Below are 21,855 nucleotides of genomic sequence, written 5' to 3' on the forward strand. Positions count from 1 at the left end.
ACAAATCCAGGAGGCATGTGAGGAGTTCTTTCTGAATCAAGAATAAAAACACCGATCCCCTTAGATTTGCAGCTGTCACTCTGGTGAGTGTATAAACCCGAGAAAGGAGCCCCGGTGGAAGCCGATTAACACTCTAACTGGAAGGCCTCCACATGGCATTGGGCCACTTATCGCTATCTAGCTGCTTGGTGAGGGTCAGCTATGCCTGCACCATAAACGAAAAGCCCAGAAGAGAAAAACACTCCTTTTTTTTTTTTTTTTTTTAAGGTTACCCACGTGGCCTCAGAAAAGGCAAGAGTATGGGCATCTGGGTGGCTCAGTTGGTTGAGCGTCCGACTTCGGCTCGGCTCATGATCCCGCGGTTCGCGGGTTCGAGCCCCACGCCGGGCTCTCCGCTGATGGCGCAGAGCCCAGGGCCTGCTTTGGATTCTCTCTCAAAATAAATAATAAACATTAAAAATTTTCTTACAAAAGGAAAAGGCAAGTGCAAATGCCCAGCAATAGGGGACTCCAGCTCCAGGCTGAGCTAGATCACTCCAGTTCCAAGGCCCTCCTGACTTCAGAGAAGCCAATCCCCTAAACTGTGTGTCTCTTCCAAAACCTGTGCTCACAGTGGAACTGAGTCAAGGAAATGAGTATTTTTCCATTTTGTGGTCTCTTCCTTTCCTTTTTTTTTTTTTTTCCCCCTTAGCGGGGGGAAAAACGTCTTTTCCACAGTGAGCTGTCACGGTAGGGATGCTCCCGTGAAAGCGTGCTTATAACGCCTGTGGGCTTCTCTGGGCAGCCAGAGGAAAGGCTGCTCGCTCCCATGTGTGGCTGGGAGCAAGACTAACAGAACCTTCGGGTCTTCGGAACTGGGAACCTCCTGGATTGGGATTCATGCAGCACTGAAGTAAAAATGATTCGGGGACTGATGCAGATCCTGAAGTACGTTTAGGTCTATGAACCCACGTAAGCCTTCTTTTTTCTCATCATGAAAACACCATGAACTAGCTTCCCCAGCGGCGGTCGCCTGTCCACACAGAAAACAGCAGAACCACACACACACAAAAAAGGATACAAAAGCTCCAATGATGAAAACGGGGCTGAAGACATGCTTCTGGAAGGTAAAGAGAGCCAGGCCCATGTAGGAGAAGATGAAGTTCTCTGCCAGGAAGTGTAACACCTCAAAGAGCTGCACAGAAAGGGAAAAGGAAGCCATAAGTCGTGTGGGCCCCCTCCCTGCTAGTCACAGGGCACTCGTGAGGACCCAGGGCCCGCTCTCACCTGCTTCGTTCGACTTCTTGATTCCACCGACAGATTGTTGTAGGTGTAATGAGCCTGTGTGATGCCACAGAAAAGGACAGCCACAACGCCTGGGGAGGGGTTGTTAAAAAAGAAAAAAAAAAATCAATGATGAAATAAAAAAGGAAGCAGGAAAAAAATCCCCGCTGAAACAAAAAAGGGTAGGCCCAATATATCCAGCTACTGGAACAGTTTGGAAAATTTTCCTATTCCTGAAGGTTCCCCCTGCCCCCACCACTCCTACCAACCTTTCCTTCTTCTCATTCTGCCTGCCTTCAAAGCCAAGGTCCTTGACTTCCCTTCTTGCTACAGTTTTAAGGGCATTCTCTCCCCCTCCTCTAAACTGCCCCCGAATTTGGCATTTAGCGTTCGTTTCTTCAAAGAGGCCATGAGGGCCCATCATTCCCTTTTGTCCTGTTCCTCTCGGTTCTCAGAAGCCAGGGATTTTCATTCCAGGCAAATGCTTTCTGTTTTTGCCTCGTCTAGGGCTTGAGACCAAATGGATCCAGAGTACCGTTCCATTTATCCGAGCCTTCATTACCTCGATTTCTGGTTAATGGTAACCATTTTGTTGTGCAAGACAGCTGACACGGGGGCCTTTGCCTATACATTTACAGATAACTGTCAAGTTTTAAAGAACTGGGCTATTTTACAATGCTGCCTATAAATGCATGTTGCACTATTTTGAAAAGAGGATAAAAGGGCTCCCCCAACTACCTGGCTCATGTATAGTAATTGTACTTGATTTTCTAGTGGAAAATTTCAGGGATTTAATAAAAATGTTTATTTATTTTTGAGAGTGAGCGAGCAGCGGATGGCCAGAGAGAGAGGGGGACAAAGGATCCGAAGTGGGCTTTGTGCTGTCAGCAGAGAGCCTGACGTGGGGCTCGAACCCACAAACTGTGAGATCACGACCTGAGCTGAAGTCAGACGCTTAACCGACTGAACTACTCAGGTGCTCCTGTGATACTCTTCCTTCCTTCCTTCCTTCCTTCCTTCCTTCCTTCCTTCCTTCCTTCCTTCCTTCCTTCCTTCCTTTCTTTTTTGACGAGAGATTGTGAGGTGCTAAAACCCCACGGTTACTTACACTAATAATTCATGAAACTGACGTCATAAGAACACAGCACTGAAACACAGCCCCCGCTACAGTAAGGGGAAGGGCAGCCCAAGGGTAGTGTGAACCCACCTGTAAAGCCACAGGCTTCCGCCAAAAGGAACGTGCTCCAGGACATCAGGAAGAAGAGTGCCGTCTCCAGGAGGGGGAAGCAGTGCAGCTTGGTGAATTTGGTCACGTGGGCCCCCCCGTCAAGGAACTCGGCTCCAGGAACAAGTTATCAGGGCCACCAAGAACCACGCTCCATCAGCCCGGGACTCCCCTCCCCCTCCCTAAGGGCTATCCTTTCCCTCCAACGCTTCTTTTGGGGGCCCCACAGCTGCTGCTCGGTTCTTAAAGTCATAAAAACTGAGTTCTTTCTAGCAGGAAAGAGGTTACTGAGGGCTGGGAGAGAGGAGAAAGCAGGATACCGTTTCTTGGGTCCACGGTTTCTGTCTGGGATGATGCAAAGGTTCCAAAAACAGACAGAGGGGATGCTTACACAATGTGGACGCACGTAATGCCACCGAGGTGGACACTGAAAAGTGGTTACAGGGGCAAATTGTGTTATAGGTATTTTATCGCAATTAAAAAAAAACCAAACAAACCGATAATGTAGCATACCGAAAACGAAATGGGGTGAATGGCACGGTACGTGAATTTTATCTTAATAAAGCTGTCTTTAGAAATCGAACTTTCTAAGGAAACCAGAAAGAGGTCTTCTGTGCTCTTTGCAATGCCCCCTGGCTCTGAGGGGCACGATCTTGGCCTGAGGGGTGACTGGCAGGTCAGTCTTAGCAGTGCCGGGGGTGGGGGGGTACCACAGGCAGGCCGGGGGAGAGTAGGCCAGTGAGACTCTGACCTCTGTGGGCCACCAAGACCAGAGTTCACAGCAGGTGTCTCATGAAGGCATGACACACTAAAAAAAAAGAAAAAGAAAGCACACCCCCAGGGGCAACTACAAGGTGCTTGTGTCACTTTCTGGGACCAGAGATTGCCCTCATAGCACTGCCCTTCCACAGTGGTCCAGCACGGAACTATCTCACGAGTGCTTTCACCGAACAGTGGAAGTCCCCGGGGCATCTAAAGGGCCTCTGTGAAGAAAGCAACTGGATCCGCGCCATCCAATATGGCAGCCGCTAGCCACACGTGGCTGCTGAACGCGTGGCGTGTGGCTAGTCCGAACTGAGATACGCGGGAAGCGCAAAATATGTGCCACATCTCAAAGATTTAATATACAAATGAATGTATAAAGTCTCGTTGATAATTTGTACAATGATCGGAGGCTGAGACGATGTGGCCGGCACGTGCGGCTCCCGTTACCTTGTACTGGGCAGTGGAGCCGTCGAAAGATATGACGAAGGACTCAGCACACCTGCCCGGGGGCCGCCTGCTCATTCCACACTGTGCTTTTACGTCGCTTGGTCGGTGTTTAACTCAAGATGATACCATCCTTCGCTTGAGGGAGGCCACCTTGCAGTAATTCCCACCAATGGCCGCAGGTGGTTGCACGGCCACAGTAGCCGGCGTGACCCATAACAGTAGGTGGCAGTGGCAAGCTTGAATCTAAAGTACTTCCCAGCCTGCTCCCTCCCGGGCTCCTGTGTGGTGGTCCCTGACCCCCTGCGTCCTCCTCGCTCTTTTCACCACCACCCCCTAAAGCCAATGTTTTCCCTGAACTCGCATCCCCAACTGGTTCACAGCAGGGAGCCAATGCAAAGGGGGGCACCGAGCTTCGGCCAGAGTCACACTCCCCAACCTTTTCTCGGACTTTAGCTACACGCTCGACGGTCACGTTTGACCAAAGGGACCCATTTCGGAAGCCTCCAGAAAAAAAAAAAAATCCACCTCTGAAAGGGAGAACCGAGACCTTGTTGTCGCGAGTGCGACAGCACACGATCCTACCCAGGGTGGGCACGATGACCACAAAAAGGATATTAGAGCCGTCACGACGCCAGTTACGGCTCCCATGGTAAAAGAGCCACTGAATATACCTAGGAAGATGCCCACCGATTTAAAAAAGGCAGCAGCATCAAAGGCATGAGTGTTCAGCCCCGCTGGCTGGTAGGCAACGATAGACCTGGGGTTTAAACAGAAGAGAGAGTTAAAACGGAGTGCACTGTCTTTACACCACGGTCCCCCAAAATACCCACAAACATAGGCATCTACACTCTGCCGAACACTCCCCGTGGTGTAATTCATTTCATCCACAGCCATCCTGTCACGCTGGTATCAGCATTCAGATCGCTGCCAAGCGGACAAAGCAACATAACTTTTATCGACCAAGCTGATAAAACCTCATTAAAAAAAAACCCAGCCAGTTCAATGTTGAACGCTTTTAAGATAAGCCTCTGAATTTGGCCCAGAGCATTCAGGAAGCCAGACTCTCTCTTCGTCAGGGAAGAAATACTGTTACTTACGAGGACAGGACAATGGCAACAGCATCATTGAGGACGCTTTCTCCAAACAGGAGTGCGTAGAGGTCCACGTCTGCGTGCAGTTCGTTAAATATCGCCAGTACGGTCACTAAAAATGAGCACAAAGCAAATAAATTCATCTCAGTTTCTGACTTTAAGCCACTGATGACATGCAGAGAGGCAATTCCTGCCTTTGGCGGGACAGGGTGGTTTGGGAGACAGTAAGGGAGTCAAGGACAGGTTGTGCATCTGCGGGATAAATGAAAATGGCAGTCTTCCTGGTCTGGATGAGGTCTCATGTGGTGCTTGATTCTAGTAACACTGCACTGCGACTCTGCGCTTTCTACCGCAATCCCATCATGCTTTGAAAATACCGCTATTCCAGAACTTAAGAAAAATAATCACAGTTCGTGTGATCTGGCTCCACTGGTGGGTTGAAATCTCTTTGAAGGCAAAAACCTTGTTTCATTGACCACCGCGTCCCCAGAACCCAGTATAGGTACGGAGAAGGCTTTAGTAAAGGTCTGTGAGATAATGGAAGTTTTCTTTTATGACGGAGCAGATGTCTGTCATAGCTCATAGTCTTGACATGTCTTAGACATTTAAAAAACAGCTATTCTCCAGGGGCGCCTGGGTGGCTCAGTTGGTTAAGCGCCAGACTTCAGCTCAGGTCATGATCTCATGGTTCATGAGTTCGAGCCCAGCGTCGGGCTCTGTGCTGACAGCTCGGAGCCTGGAGCTTGCTCTGGATTCTGTGTCTCCCTCGCTCTCTGTCCCTACCCCATTCATGCTCTGTCTCTCTCTCAAAAACAAATAAACATTAAAAAAAAATTTTAGGGGCACCTGGGTGGCTCAGTGGTTGGGTGTCCGACTTTAGCTTGGGTCATGATCTTGTGGTCCGTGGGTTTGGGCCCTGCGTCGGGACCTGTGTTGACAGCTTGGAGCCTGGAGCCTGCTTTGGATTCCACATCTCCCTCTCTCTGTACCCCTCCCCCATTCACTCATTCATTCATTCATTCATTCTCTCTCTCTCCAGAAAATAAACATTAAAAAAAATAAAAAAAAATTTTAATGAATAAAAAGCAGCTATTCTCCAGATGAGCAGTTCTCAAACTTTTGGTCTCAGGACTCCTTTATACTCTTAAGGATTATTGAGGCGCCTGACAACCTTTAGTTTTGTGGGCTATAGCTACCGATAGTTACTGTATTAAGTAAAACAAAAATTTAAATACTTATGCACTTAAAATTACTAACGAACCCATCATATGTTAACGTCCATGTGTGTAATGAAAAATAATTATATTTTCCAAAACAAAACAAACAGTGAGAAGAGAGCCACTGTTCTACAGTTTTTCAAATCTCTTTACTATCCAGATTAACGGGAGACAGATGGTTTTCTTATGTTTCTGTGTCCGATCAACAGATAGTCAACACTACATGTTATGTAGCCTCTGGGAAACTCCACAATACTGCACGCTCATGAAAAAAAAAAATGGACGTTAAGAAAGACAAATAACGTATTACTATTATTAAATCAGTTTGGACCTTATGCAGACCCCCTGAAAGCTCCTCAACATTCACACCCAACTACCTTCTGTTTTTTTTAAATTTTATTTTAGAGAGAGCACAAGTGAGTGGGGGGCAGAGAGAGGGAGACAGAGGATCTGCGCTGACAGCAGAAGGCTCGATGTGGGGCTTGAACCCATGAAACACGAGATCATGGCCTGAGCTGAAGTTGGACGTTTAACTGACAGAACCACCCAGGTGCCCCTTATTATTATTTTTTTTATTTGAGAGAGAGAGAGAGAGAGAGAGAGAGAGAGAGAGAGAGAGAGAGAGAGAGAAACACGCGTGAGCCGGGGAGAGGGCGGAGGGAGAAAGAGGGAATCCCAAGCCGGCTCCACGCTCAGTATGGGGCCGAATGCCGGGCTCAATCCCATGACCCTGGGATCATGACCTGAGCCGAAATCAAGAGTTGGATGCTCAACTGACAGCCACCCAGGTTCCCCTAAATTTATTTTTTTTAATGCTTTTTTACATCTCGTTTACTGCCCGGGTTTCTTGTCTGTTTCTTTCTGTAACTCTTTCCATAATGCTCCACTGTTTTACCCCTCTAATTTCTGAGTTTTCCAATCCTGAGATATATAGTTCTTCATAACCTCTATCGCTTTCTCAATTTCCTTTAGCTTCTATTGGAATATTAGTCTTAGTGTGCTTTGGTACCCGATTTTGCTGATACGACTTAATTATCTGCAACTTTATTACTCAGAAGGGCGATCTTCATTTTTTTCTTACAACATGCTTGCGTCCGATTCACCAACCTGTGTCTGCTGCTCGCTGTTAGGTGAGATGGGAAGACCCAGAATAGCTTTTCTCCTTTCATGGCTCTAGGGCTCCCTCTGCTGGTTTTACATTGAAGTATTGAAAATATGGCCCCTGAGGGTAGCCAACCTCTCAATAATTTTCTTCAAGTGTTTATTTTTTGAGAGAGAGAGAGAGAGAGAGAGACAGAGCGCAAGCAGGGGAGGGGCAGAGAGAGAGGGAGACACAGAGTCCGAAGCAGGCTCCAGGCTCCGAGCTGTCTGCACAGAGCCTGACATGGGGCTCGAACCCACGAATGCGAGATCATGACCTGAGCTGGGAGTCGGATGCTTAATCAACTGAGCCACCCAGGCGCCCCGCCACCTCCTCAATATTCAATGAAATCTACTTCCTCTGTGTTCTATTGGCATCTGAGCTTGCTTTCTCCTTTAATGCCCTGTCAAGCAGGGTCCGTGGTCCCAGCGGTTCATTTTTAGGGAGTGGCTCTGTCCTTCCAGAGAGATTTTCACCGGGTGTTTTTTTGAGAGCCCTGAGGGCTCAGGTCTCTCTAGCAGCCTCACACCTCCTCCAGTGTCCTCGCCCGTTGTCAGCCACAGATCAGAGCCTGTAAAGCACCTCCCAGCTGTAACGGTTGTTATCCGATATGCCTACAAAGTTCTTTACTCCAGGCGGGGACCCCTCCTTTTGAGGGTGAATACTTGTAGGAAAGTTCCCTCCTCTTCTCACCTCTGCTTCCTCCTGCACAGCTGCTGTTCAGGTCCCTAAGTCCCCCTGCTGCTGGCAGTTCAATATTTGGGGACTCATGGGCCCTCCGTCAGCTAGCTGGAGCTCTGGTTTTCCTTTTGCTTTCCTGCTTTCTCTATTTCTGTTAGGGGTTAAGGAAGATTCCCAAACTACACTCTCCCCGTCGTGCTTTCCTTTTCAAGTAAGTTTAATTCATTTATAGAGGGGAAGAAAGAAGTGATGTGGATATGAAAGATGTTGACTGTGTCCGGAGGCTGCCCCAGGTAATGATGCCCCTCCGTGCTCCAATCGCTACTCTAACCATTCGAACAGTAGCGGGACATCAACAGGGGGGCACTACCAGAAGCCACAGTTCCTAGAGGACATGTCAATCTCTCTCTTCCACCCTTAAATACAGTTTACTGGGTGACACAATAGGAAAAAATCTTTAGGGATTTGACTGAAAACATCTTATTTTCTGGATTATCTATCTATCTATCTATCTATCTATCTATCTATCTACTGTAAGAATATGAGTTGGGGAGGGGCAGAGGGAGAGGGAGAGAGAGGATCCCAAGCAGGCTCCATGCCCAGCACAGAGCCTGACCAAGGGCTAGATCTCATGACTGTGAGATCATGCCCTGAGCCGAAAATCAAGAGTCGGACCCTCAACCAACTGACTAAGCCACCCGGACGCCCCTGGATTATTTACTGCACGAACAGTATCTGTGGCTCCTTAGAGAAAATCCGTGCTGGTTAATTTTATGGGCCAACCTGACTGGGCCATGGGGACCTCAGATATTTGATTAAACATTATTCTGGGTTTGTCTGTGAGGTTTGGGATGAGATTAACACTTCAGTTGAAGGCAGAAGTCTTGCCTTTGGACTCGGCTTGGGACTACGCCATTGGCTTTCCTGGTTCTCAGGCCTCTGGACAGCAGATGTGGGGACTTCTCAGCCTCCATAATCACAGGAGCCAGTTCTTTATATCCAATAAATCTCTTTTCTCTCTCTCTCTCCCTCTCTCTCTCTCTCCACATACACACATACACACCTATATATTCTGTTTCTGTGAAGAACTCTAACACAAAACCTTTATTCTAGTACTTTATCACTCTGTGACAAGAACTCTCTTTTTAAAAAAAAGTTTGTTCATTTTGAGAAAGAAAGAGAGAGAGAGAGAGAGAGCAGGAGAGGGGCAGAAAGATAGGGAGAGGGAGAATCCCAAGCAGGCTCTGCCATGTCGATGCAGAGCCAGACGCAGGGCTCGATCTCATGAACCGTGAGATCGTGACATGCGCTGAAATCAAGAGGTGGACTCTTAACCAACGGAGCCACCCAGGCGCCCCAAGAATTATCTTGTTTTAACCCAATACGAAAGAAAAATTAACAATGCTAATAATAATAACCACAATTACTAAGGGCTCACCATGAAGCAGGCACTATGCTAAACATTATTTTTAATGCTTATTTATTTTTGAGAGAGCAAGAGTGGGGGAGGGGCAGAGAGAATGGGGGACAGGGGACCCAAAGCGGGCTCTGCACTGACAGCAGAGAGCCCGACGTGGGGCCAGAACTCACGAACTGCGAGATTGTGACCTGAGCCGAAGCCGGATGCTCAACCGACTGAGTCACCCAGGCGCCCCTCTGCTGAACACTGGACAGTGTCATTTAGGCCTCATAAAACCCTAGGTGGGCAGTACTATCATTTCCGCTAATTCAGAGATGAGAAAACGGGTCTGATGGGCTGCTTTCTGCTACAGCATCCAAACTCCTAAAATCTCAGTGGTCGAACCCAGGAGAAGTTTTATCCGTCATTCCTATGAGACATCCACTGGGGGGCTGGCACCGGAGGCCTGTGGTCACACCAGTCACTCAGGGACGCAAGACCGGTAGAGGCTGGTCTCAATGGACTGGTGGCCCAGGAGACCTGGGGCCCAGGACTTTATCAATCAGGGTCCTGGCAGGAAACAGACAGCACCCTCGAACTGAGCAACTTGAGAAGCGTTTGTTTAATAAAGGGATTATTTACAGAAGTGTGGGCAGACTATGGGGAAACCACGAGAGAGAGGACAGCACGTGCGGGTGAAAACAGGGAGCTTTGATACCATCCCTCGGCCTGGACGGTCCAGAGGAGGCATGACTCTGCCAAACCAGGAGCTGGTCTATGTCTCCACCCTCCTTCTGGTCTCCCACTGGTGCTCCCCTGTGGACACATCCCAGGGGAAACCAGCAGGCAAAGGGACTTTGAAATCTTCCACACAAACCAGCCTCTTGGTGCCAAAAGGAGGGTGGTGAGTAAATCTGGAGGGGCAAAGAGGAGCCATCCCACGTAGCCGCCAACTGGCTATGAGAGCTTAGCACACAGCAAAGTCCAAAGATTTAGTGAAGTGCGGGGGTTTAAGCTCTGTGATTTTCCAGAGCCCCTGTGACTTTATTTTCTTTTTAGAAATGTTTTTTTTTCTTTTTTTACAGTTTGTTTATTTATTTTGAGAGAGAGAGGGAGAGGGCGCACACATGAGGAAGGGGCAGAGAGAAAGTGGGAGAGAAAGAGAATCCCAAGCAGGCTCCGTACCACCAGCGTGGAGCCTGATGTGGGGCTCAAACCCACGAACTAGGAGATCATGACCTGAGCTGAAGTCAGATGCTTAACCACCTGAGCCACCCAGGCGCCCCCCTTTTGACTTTAAACACTATTTTCCTAAAATACTAGTTACTGGAAGTAAAGAAAAAAAAAAACAACAACAGTTAACTCACCCATAACCATAAAGGCTAGCTTGCATCATTAATACTAATCACAATGAACATTTACACAGCCCTGCTCTGAATGTGGCTGCTCTGGTTTTCAGTCTCTCATCCTCCCCGCCCATCACTTTATAAAACAAGGCACGAACCCCGCAGTGCCCCTTCTGAGCAAGCCTGTGCACGGCCAAGAGGAAGGAGCACTGTGGGTATGGACCACCAGAAGATGACGGGGCGGGGGTGACATACTGGGTGAGTGGCCTCTCAAGGCGGGGAGTAAACAGACTGCTCCCCTGTACAGTGGGACCCCTGAAATCAGGGACAGCAGGATCACAACAGCTGTTTCTAACTGGGCGCGGACTAAGGAATGACGAGTAGTTGACCGAAGGCCTCTGGTACGGGTATCTAAAAAGTAGCGGGGGTAAAATAAAAGAGCAGACAGAGGAAGAAGGGAAAATCGAGAACCGGGATTTGTTCCTTCGACTAACTTGGCCTGAACACTTCACGTGTGTACTAAAGGGCACTTAGCACTTGCGAACACTCAGTACACAGTGGTGAGTAGTGTTAAGTACAAAATAGGCTCGACTCAAGAGCCGTGGGCACGAGTCACTGGAGGAGATAGGGGAGCGCGTGTAGGCAGGTGGCAGATGGGACCTGAGCCTCAAAAGACAAGCAAGAGACTGACTGAGCAGCCCGGGTGATGCGACTAGAAAATTACTGGCGCCACCGATCACCGATTTGGAAACCTGTGTCGACATTTCAGAAAGATTTCCATTAAAAAGCAGTTAAAGTTAATGTTAAAGTTAAAGTGATGAAATAGAAAACAAGGATGCAGGGGTGCCTGAGTGGCTCAGTCGGTTAAGCGTCCGACTTCGGCTCAGGTCATGATCTCGCGGTCCGTGAGTTTGAGCCTCGCGTCGGGCTCTGTGCTGACAGCTCAGAGCCCGGAGCCTGTTCCAGATTCTGTGTCTCCCTCTCTCTCTGCCCCTCCCCCGTTCATGCTCTGTCTCTCTCTGTCTCAAAAATAAATAAACTTTAAAAAAAAATTAAAAAAAAAAGTTAATGTCCTAATGCTTAGTACGTTTAAACTTCCAATTTTCTAGAACTTCCATTGATATAAAACCCTTACTAGGCCAATCTTCATAGGCCACATAGCAACAGTGTATCATGATAATGCCTTCCATTATTGTCTACCACGACTTGGATACATTAAAGTGAGGTAAACAATTAGGAAGAGAATCTGGAAAAAAAAAAAAAAAAGCCTTCCCATCCAATTAAAGGAAATAACACTAATAGGTCGGAAAACGATACCCGTGATCTTTGTATTATACTAACCTCCTTTTTGCTTATTGGTGATACTAGTGTGAGAAGTTAGTGATAAAGTTACAGATGAGTATAGGTAGTAATACACTTTCAAAGAGACTAACCACCTTTCTTAGACTTCCGCAGATTCGATTTCTCAATAGACACACATTGGGAGACAATCACACACATTGTAGTATGAAAAATAACAGAGCTACTTTTTGGAGTGCTCCTTAGAAACATGCCTGAATCAGTGATAACCTATTGTTTATTTAAAAAAAAAAAAAACATAGGGGCGCCTGGGTGGCTCCGTCGGTTAAGCGGCCGACTTCGGCTCAGGTCATGATCTCGCGGTCCATGGGTTCGAGCCCTGCATCAGGCTCTGGGCTGACAGCTCAGAGCCTGGAGCCTGTTTCCGATTCTGTGTCTCCCTCTCTCTCTGACCCTCCCCTGTTCATGCTCTGCCTCTCTCTGTCTCAAAAATAAATAAACATTTAAAAAAAATCAATCAAAATAAAATAAAATAAAATAAAATAAAATAAAATAAAATAAAATAAAACATAGAGGGGGGTGCCTAGCTGGCTTGGTCGGTAGGGCACGCAACTTTTGATCTCAGGGTCATGAGTTCGAGTCCCATGTTGGGTGTAGAGATGGCTACAAAAAGAAGTAAGCTTAAAAACAAAACAAAACAAAACAAAACAAAAGAGAACTGGGATAGCGAAACCAAAGGGAGAGACCATTTTTTTAAACAATGGGGAAAAGAAAGAAATTTCTGCCTGAGCCAGATGTGGATAGAGACCAACGTGATTAGCAGATGCTATGGTCAGTGCTTTACACCTGTTAGTTCATTTACTATTCGCAACAGCCCTGGGAAATAGATATCATTACTCCTAGTTCATGAATGCAGCAACTGACATGGAGCAGAGAAAGTATGCCCAGGCCACCCTGGTCAGTGACTGGCAGGGCTGGAGCTCAAACTTACCCTGTAACTCCACACCCCGCGCTCTTTCTCAAAAACCAGGGTGCTTCAACCAGCCAAGCCTTCGATATCAATTTGCTTAGTGCTTTTAATAAGTTATGGGGCTAAGAGAGGTCAATGGTTTTTGGAACAGTGATGTTTTTCAGACCCATAAAACTGTCTAGGGCCGTGCCATCCAATATGGTAGCCACTGGGCACAGGTAGCTATTTAAGTTGCTTAACATGAAATAAAATTTTAAAATCGGTTCTTCAGTTGCATTACCCCATATTTTAAGTGCTCAATAGCCACACGTGGCTACTGGCTACCATACTGGACTGGGCACAGAACATAGAACATTTCCACCATCGCACTGACCTAGGGGACTCCCACGAGAGGTGGCGCAGTTGTGTGGTGGGGAGAATCTTAGTATCTTTAAAATCATCGCTGTCCAGCCTGGGTGGCTCAGTCGGTTAAGCGGCCGACTTCGGCTCAGGTCACGATCTCGCGGTCCGTGAGTTCGAGCCCCGCGTCGGGCTCTGTGCTGACAGCTCAGAGCCTGGAGCCTGTTTCAGATTCTGTGTCTCCCTCGCTCTGACCCTCCCCTGTTCGTGCTCTGTCTCTCCCTGTCTCAAAAACAAATAAAACGTTAAAAAAAATTTTTTAAAAATAAATAAAAAATAAATAAAAAATAAAATCATCGCTGTCCAGGTTAGCGGGCCTTTCCACCGCCACTCTTGGGCCTCCACCATGTCTTTCTCTGTAAATTCTTCGTCTACGATGTACTCTCGGTGGTTGACATTATAGGAAGGAATAGCTGTGACTACTTTATGCGAACTGATTTAATTGTAGGTTCCACCTTTGAGAGGAGAGGGTTTCTGTTCGTTTTGGGGCTGTGGAGGAAGGGGGGCATATAATAATTCCACTTTTAAGAACTGGCTCAACTAACGCTTGAAAAATACAAGGTAAGAGATTTATTAATAGGAACCAGGTCACAGTATGCAGTCATTGCAGGAACACGGAGCAAAGGAGCTTACAAATAACATTACATTCACTCCAGTGGTACCAAAGTACATTTCCACTACAAAAAGGGCTTATTTATTTTTAATTTTATTTTCGAGAGAGAGAGTGCCAGTGGGGGAGAGGGGCAGAGAGAGAGAGAGAGAGAGAGAGAGAGAGAGAGAGAATGCTAAGCAGGACCCACACTCAGCACAGAGCCTGACATGACCCTGAGCCGAAATCAAGAGTCGGACCCTCAACCGACTGAGCCACCCAGGCGCCCCAAGAAAAGGCCTTATTTAAATGAAATGATGTATTTCCGGGGCACCTGGGTGGCTCAGTCAGTTGAGGGTCCGACTTTGGCTCAGGTCACGATCTCGCGGTCCGTGAGTTCAAGCCCCGCGTTGGGCTCTGTGCTGACAGCTCAGAGCCTGGAGCCTGCTTCGGATTCTGTGTCTCCTCTCTCTCTGGCCCTCCCCTGCTTGTGCGTTCTCTGTCTCTCAAAAATAAATAAATAGGGGCGCCTGGGTGGCGCAGTCGGTTAAGCGTCCAACTTCAGCCAGGTCACGATCTCGCGGTCCGTGGGTTCGAGCCCCGCGTCGGGCTCTGGGCTGACGGCTCGGAGCCTGGAGCCTGTTACCGATTCTGTGTCTCCCTCTCTCTCTGCCCCTCCCCTGTTCATGCTCTGTCTCTCTCTGTCCCAAAAAAAATAAATAAAATACGTTGAAAAAAAAATTTAAAAAAAAGAGGTGTCAACCTCTGATAAAGCTTTAAAAAAAAATAAAAAATAAAAATAAATAAATAAACATTAAAAAAAAAAAAAAGAAATGATGTATTTCCTAAATGAGGCCAAAGGCATGGCACGGAGGAAGAAGACAGTCTTGGTGTGGAAATTATGACCAAATTAGACATTCTGAAATGAAAGACAAAAGGGAAAGAAATACAGGTGGAAGCAACCCAAGTGTCCTGTTGCGGATGGACAGATAAACAAAACGTGGTATATATGCACAATGGAATATTATTCAGCTTTGACACCTGCGACCACAGAAATGAACCTTGAAGACGTTACGCTGAGTGAAATAAGCCCGGCACAAGAAGACAAGCGCTGTATGATTCCACTTCACTAACATATCTACGGTAGTCGAAGTCACAGGGACAGAAAGCAGAATGGTCGGTTACTGGGGACTGGAGGCAGGTGCAAACGGGGGGAGTCACTGTTTAACGGGTACAGAGTTCCAGCGGTGCAAAATGACAGCCGGGAGCCTGCTTGGGATGCTCTCTCTCTGCCCCGTCCCCTACTCCCACGTACCCAACCTCGTAACAAATAAACTTTAAAAAATTAAAAAAAAAAAAAAAAAGAAATAAAAGGGAAACGCACACCCTTCTTACAAAAGCCATCTACCTCTGTTAGACCACTTCCGGTCTCTCCCTCCACCATTCCGTGCTACTTCTATTTAGTCTCTGTACCGCAACCAGAGTTAATGATCGCTCTGTACGTTTTAAGATGTAACTACTGGAATATCAGGATGACGAAGCCAATATGTGCAAAATACCTGGGTCAGTGGCAGAGATGATGGCTCCGAAAAAGAGACAGTCTGTGTAGTAAAACTTATCCGAGAGCTGCCCCACGACTTTCATGAGCTTCACTACACCGTACATGAGATTCCTGTAAGAAGGGAAGGTAAACTGCGTCAGAAGAGGAAACGAGACCCCGCCTGAGTAGCCTAGCCGACACGCGAACCGAGCAGCACCGGAATACCGTAGTTCGAGAGTGATCTGTGAAAACACTGGGCAGCTGTTGTGGTTGGACAGTCTCACCAGGAACACGTGCAAATAAGGCTTTGGCACCAACAAATGGTTTGCAGTTAACGTCGTGGCGCTGACACATGTGAATGCCTACTCGATTTCTCAAAGTTGTGCTTACTCACAGCTATAAAGCGCGGGCCTCGGTTAGCAACGACTTTAAGGCATCTTAAGCAGCTGGGTAATGGAGAAGAAAGGAAGAGGAAGAACGCTGCATCGTGGGTGATAGATTGCCACGAAACTCACAGGGTTCTAAGACAGTGTGTGTAACGCTGTGGAAATGAGTGCACGGGGCGAAGCTGGAGAAAGAGAAAAACCGGGTGGGCCACAAAGGTCTAAGTGTTCCACCTTCTCGGCTGGGACGGGTTTCCAAATTCTCTAAATGTGGTAGTAAAATACCAGTGCACCCATCGACACATGCGGCTTCTCCTTCTCTGCATGGCTTGGGCAGGCCAGCCACGGCTCTTCTTGTACTGTGCAGGATGCGCCATGGCCCGAGACAGGCCACCAAGTTAAACATTTCGACTTGGCTACAGCACACTTCCTACAGGAGAGCTCACAAAATGGGAGGAGTGAGGAGTGTTCAAAGGCCTAGTACATGTTACTAAGGGTGTGTGTGTGTGTGTGTGGTGATGGCAGCTGCAGGGGTTAGGGGAGTAAAAATAACCACAGAATAGACTCATTGTACGCTACAGCTAACGCTCTCATCATGATACTCTTGCTGGTAAGGGCCACGTCGTGGCTCCTCTCCTTTGCACCCCGGGCGCCCAGAACGATACACTGTTCAATTTTAATTCCCAGTAACTCTGAGATACACGTTTGATTTGCCTTGTGTTGCTCGTCAATTACCTTTCAAACATTTCCTGAGAACAACACGTGCCTCTCCCTTTCCTTCTCCCCCAGACTTAAGACTCGGGCGCTAGGCTTCTCTCTGGCAGCCTTTTCCCATCTGGCCACCCATGCCAGTCATCTAAGCTGTCACTCTTCCATGGCTCGTCTCTCTCAAAAAGGACAAAGCCCAAGCCCCTTTTATTCTGGCCACATGGAAGGCCCTGGCCTTGTATCTCCAGCTTTCCGGCTAAGTTTTTAAAAATTAAGGTCCACACTTTCTTCAGATTTTCTTAGCTTTTACCTAACGTCCCTTTTCTGTTCCAGGATCCCAGCCAGGATACCACACGACACTGAGCCCTTACGTCTCTTTAGTCTCCTCCTGGCTGTGACAATCTCTCAGACCTCGTGTGGTTTTTGATGACCTTGGCAGTTTTGAGGAGCACTGGTCAGGTGCTCTGTAGAATGTCCCTCAGCTGGGACGCGTTGGACTTTTTTCTCATGACTACACCGAGGTAATGTGTTTGGCGGGGGGCGGGGGGTAAAGTGCCACTGTCATCACAAACATCAAGGGGGCAGAGTATCAGTGCGATTTACCACTACTGCCTGCAACCCCCCCTCCCTGTACTCCGTGGAAGGAAGGAAATCACTGCGGAACAAGCCTGCAAACAGAGCAGGAGGGGAGGTACATTCCTTCACCTGCGGGGTGGGGGCGGGGATCGACATACCTTATTTGGAACTCTTCTGCACAGAAGATCCGTCACCTCTCCCCCATTTATTTATTCTCCCAATCATTTATTTATTTTTTTATTTTAGTTAAATGTTTAATGTTTATTTATTCTTGAGAGACACAGAGCATGAGCAGGGGAAGGGGCAGAGAGAGAGAGGGAGACACAGAATCCGAAGCAGGGTCCAGGCTCCGAGGTGTCAGCACAGAGCCCGACACAGGGCTTGAACCCACAAGCCGCAAGATCACGACCTGAGCCGAAGTCGGACGCCCAACCGACTGAGCCACCCAGGCGCCCCTCGCCCAATCAGTAGTGTCTACATCAGTAGACACTCAGAGGTTTGCTTCATGGTTTGGGACCAGTACGATGTTATTTTGTTGTTCTTTGGCCATTGGCCTTGGGGGAACCTTCAGGTTGGCTCTGTGTCTCTTTGACATGCTCTAAGTTCTTCCATGTGTCTGTTTGTTTTCTGGGCACTTTCTTGCTTTTTTGGCACTGTGCTATGCCCTGTTCTTATCTCGTGTATTTGCTACCCTAGCCCTAGAATCTGCGATTTCTGCAAGGTGTCCTGCTTCTTTTTATCGGAGAATGTTATCAGGAATCAAGATTGGGGGACTAGGTATAATTTTATTTCATTTTAATTAAGCCTAGTCTTAATTTAAATAGCTACATGTCATAAACATCAAAACATCATCATAAACATCAAAATCCTGGGCTCTGCTGGTGTTCAGGGGCTGGGGTGGGGGTCAGGGGACACAGGGAGATGTTGCTCAAAGGGAACAAACTTCCGGTTAGATGATTAACAAGTTTGGGGATCTAAGGTACGGCATGGTGATTATAGCTAATAATACTGTATTGCATACTTGAATTTTGCTAAGAGAGTAGGTCTCAAATGTTCTCATCACAAGAAAGAAATGGTAACGATGTGACAGGCTGAAGGTGGTGGCTAATACTATGGTGGTAATGACTGTGCAATTTCTAAATGTATCAAATCAACGCACTGTCCACTTGAAGCTCCCAGGATGGAATGTGTCAAGTATATTTCAGTACAGCTGGGGAAAACACCAACTCTGTGGACCCATGTGGATCTCATTTCTTTGGGAATGTTAATTTGGTTAATGACAAAGAGTAACTTACCCAATAATGAAGCAGGAAACGGCAGTCCCCAAGAAAGCATAAGCCAGAATAGACCCGAGATTTCTGAAAAAGTGTCTCTACAGAAAACAAAAGGCAGGAATCACATTGTGATTTTTGATACTGAGCATAAGAAACACAGTAAAAGTCTCTTGAAAGTGAGACTTTACTTACTGCCTCCATTATAACAAGAAGTGAAATTACTCCTGAATAAAGCTGTTTAGCTATAAACATTGTGGTTTTAAAATATTCCGTCCCACTAATCACTGAGGAAACAAGCAAGGGCTTGGTAAATTTCAGACAAAAGTCCCCTGATTATATTAAAGTACACGGAGAGAGAGCAAGTGTATGTGAGAGAGTGAGTGAGTGTAAGTAGACCAATCATTTTCATAGATTTAGCCCAAACTATTTACTGGTAACTTCTGGTTGTGGTGTACCTTAGATCATTACAGATATAAGTTTCAAAGTGATAAAGTATGAAAGTGCTGTCTAAGGAGCTTTCTGCTTAATTCAGTATCAGAAAACAGTGTCCTCAGTATCCGCCTCATGGCATCAGAAATATCTCCTGATATTCTTCTGTATTTATCTTTGCAGCCTGGGAAAGAGGGCCAATAAAAACAGAAGTGGAGAACTGAAAAATAGGTAGTTCCGGGGCACCTGGGTGGCTCAGTTGGTTAAGCGGCCGGCTTCGGCTCAGGTCATGATTTCACGGTCTGTGAGTTTGAGCCCCGCGTCGGGCTCTGTGCTGACAGCTCAGAGCCTGGAGCCTGTTTCAGATTCTGTGTCTCCCTCTCTCTGACCCTCCCCTGTTCATGCTCTGTCTCTCTCTGTCTCAAAAATAAATAAACGTTGGGGCGCCTGGGTGGCTCAGTCGGTTAAGCGGCCGACTTCGGCTCAGGTCATGATCTCGCGGCCCGTGAGTTCGAGCCCCGTGTCAGGCTCTGTGCTGACCGCTCAGAGCCTGGAGCCTGTTTCAGATTCTGTGTCTCCCTCTCTCTCTGACCCTCCCCCGTTCATGCTCTGTCTCTCTCTGTCTCAAAAATAAATAAACGTTAAAAAAAAAAAAATTAAAAAATAAATAAATAAATAAATAAACGTTAAAAAAAAAAACCTGTAAAAAAAAAAAAGAAAAGAAAAATAGGTAGTTCCGTTTAAGCTGGGCCCATTTGTAAGTTTATATATATGTGTATAAGTTTATATGCTTATACCAATGTAAGATCTAGCAATTATTCAGAAATAGATGGCAAAATTGCAATGCTTTCAATGCTTCTGTACATTCACTGGTTACCTTCACACACACACACACACACACACACACACACACACACACACGGCTTTAGTTCTTATAAGTTATTATGCCCATGGGACATTCTGATGTGGAAAGTCCCTGTCCTTGGGGTTCTTAGGACCCTGAGCCATGGTTCTTACTCGTCAAGGCATAAGCTGCTCTCATCGGACAATGAGAACTATTTAACAAAACCAGACGAACCATAAACCCCCAAACACCCTAATTCAATAGGGGCCAGGAAGACTTCATCTAAGAATTTTATTTTATTTTATTTTTTTCATGAATATTTTATTTATTTATTTATTTTTATTTATTTTTTAATATATGAAATTTACTGTCAAATTGGTTTCCATACAACACCCAGTGCTCATCCCAAAAGGTGCCCTCCTCAATACCCATCACCCACCCTGCCCTCCCTCCCACCCCCCCATCAACCCTCAGTTTGTTCTCAGTTTTTAACAGTCTCTTATGCTTTGGCTCTCTCCCACTCTAACCTCTTTTTTTTTTTTTTCCTTCCCCTCCCCCATGGGTTTCTGTTAAGTTTCTCAGGATCCACGTAAGAGTGAAAACATATGGTATCTGTCTTTCTCTGTATGGCTTATTTCACTTAGCATCACACTCTCCTGTTCCATCCATGTTGCTACACAGGGCCAGATTTCTTCCTTTCTCATTGCCATGTAGTACTCCATTGTGTATATAAACCACAATTTCTCATCTAAGAATTTTAAAAGGCAGGAGAGTCCCAGTGTACCAGCTGAGTGACATCAGGGAAAGACAGGGCTTGGGAAGAACTCAGCATGATCAAAGCAGCCACCACGAAGTGCCCAGTGCTTGGCCCTCTCTGAAGCTGTGAAGAAGGTGTCAAGGAAGGCCTAGGGCCCCTAAGCCACCTGCTCAGAAGAGAATCCTCCAAGGGCTTGCCACACCAGCAGTCACCAAATGGGGGTGCTGCCTGTATATATTATGCACACATTATGTCTGCCTTTTAAATCAGTCACTGTCTCCAGTCTTTTTTTTTTTTTTTTTTTTTTTGCTTTCTTCTGGGTAACCATCCCTAGGGTTACTTTGAATATGTTAAGTAAATTCATATCCGTGATTATTTGCCCAAACAAAACATTAGGAATATAAATCTGCCACCCCAAACACCCCCATGACATATCCTAAAATCTCACACACACACACACACACACACACACACACACACACACACAACTACCCGTCTCTGTTCGTATTTGCTGATATGAATTGGCATACTTTGAAAAGAAAGGTATGCCAGGCCACTTATTTGTGTCTCATTACACCCAGTACTTAATTATGTGCCTCACAGCTTCCAAAGTGCTTTCACATACAGTGTAGATGTAAGACGTCGAAGGGCTCCAGAACCACATCCCCATAGGGAAGAAAGCACAGCACCTCCTGGCCCTAGGACCGGATTCTGGTGGAATCCTCTGTCTTTCACCCTGTTCTCATTTGGCCAGTCATGTGTGGCTCCCCATGGCCGGGACCGAATCAAAGCTAATTCCAATGATCGTTTGTTCAGGTTAGGGGGAAAAAAAAAGGCCCATGTCCCCCTGACAACTATATGTGCATAGGTCAAAGGGTCTGAATATCTGTCTCCGTAGCTGCCGTTAACTGGTGAGTTATTACACATTTAACTGATAACAGGTTTAATCACAGGTGGCAAAACCAGACAAAAACCAGCTCTTTCAGTACCTTTATAAGGACTATCTAAAAAGGAAAGTGGCTGAATGAACAGTGGACAGCCTGAAAGACTGCCATCTTAAAAACTTAGGCTCAGTCGGTTGACTGTTGCTTTCGGCTCAGGTCGTGATCTCACAGTTCGTGAGTTCGAGCCCCGCGTCGGGCTCTGTGCTGCCAGCTCGGAGCCTGGAGCCTGCCTCAGGTTCTGTGTCTCCCTCTGCCCCTCTCCCGCTCGTGCTCTGTCTCGCTGTCTCTCAAAAATAAACGTTTAAAAGATGTTTGAAAAAAAAATAAGATTAAAAAAATAAGAACAACTTAAATTGGTAACTGGCAAAGCCTCATGTTTGTTCTCCTTCTGAGGAAATAAGTCTGATACAGGGAAGGCTCTGCAGAACCCAAAGTGTTTTTCAGCCATTAGAGCAGCTCTGAGCAGCTCTCACAATCAGTGATTTGGTTCCATTTATTTATTTATTTATTTATTTATTTATTTATTTATTTATGTATTTATTGACAGAGACAGACAGACACAGACAGA

At 46.7% G+C, this 21,855-nt stretch overlaps 1 protein-coding gene across 3 annotated transcripts in view; it reads right to left on the bottom strand.

Moving 5' to 3' along the window:
* The window catches only part of SLC9A7 (solute carrier family 9 member A7), a 133,998-nt gene that overhangs the window by 45,563 nt on the left and 66,580 nt on the right, over positions 1–21,855 (bottom strand). For all 3 annotated transcript variants that reach the window (XR_009257223.1, XM_058713961.1, XM_058713962.1), the window contains exons 4-10: positions 18,335–18,411; positions 15,392–15,504; positions 4,798–4,903; positions 4,311–4,457; positions 2,471–2,571; positions 1,267–1,355; positions 1,061–1,174 (exon numbers count right to left, since the gene is read on the bottom strand). Coding sequence is in view for 2 of the 3 variants with exons in the window: in XM_058713961.1 (XP_058569944.1) it covers positions 1,061–1,174; positions 1,267–1,355; positions 2,471–2,571; positions 4,311–4,457; positions 4,798–4,903; positions 15,392–15,504; positions 18,335–18,411 (747 nt within the window). In the remaining variant the exon portion in view is untranslated. The remainder of the gene's footprint in view (positions 1–1,060; positions 1,175–1,266; positions 1,356–2,470; positions 2,572–4,310; positions 4,458–4,797; positions 4,904–15,391; positions 15,505–18,334; positions 18,412–21,855) is intronic.

The sequence above is a fragment of the Neofelis nebulosa genome, chromosome X (genome assembly GCF_028018385.1).
Source record: "Neofelis nebulosa isolate mNeoNeb1 chromosome X, mNeoNeb1.pri, whole genome shotgun sequence".
NCBI classification, from domain to species: Eukaryota; Metazoa; Chordata; class Mammalia; order Carnivora; family Felidae; genus Neofelis; species Neofelis nebulosa.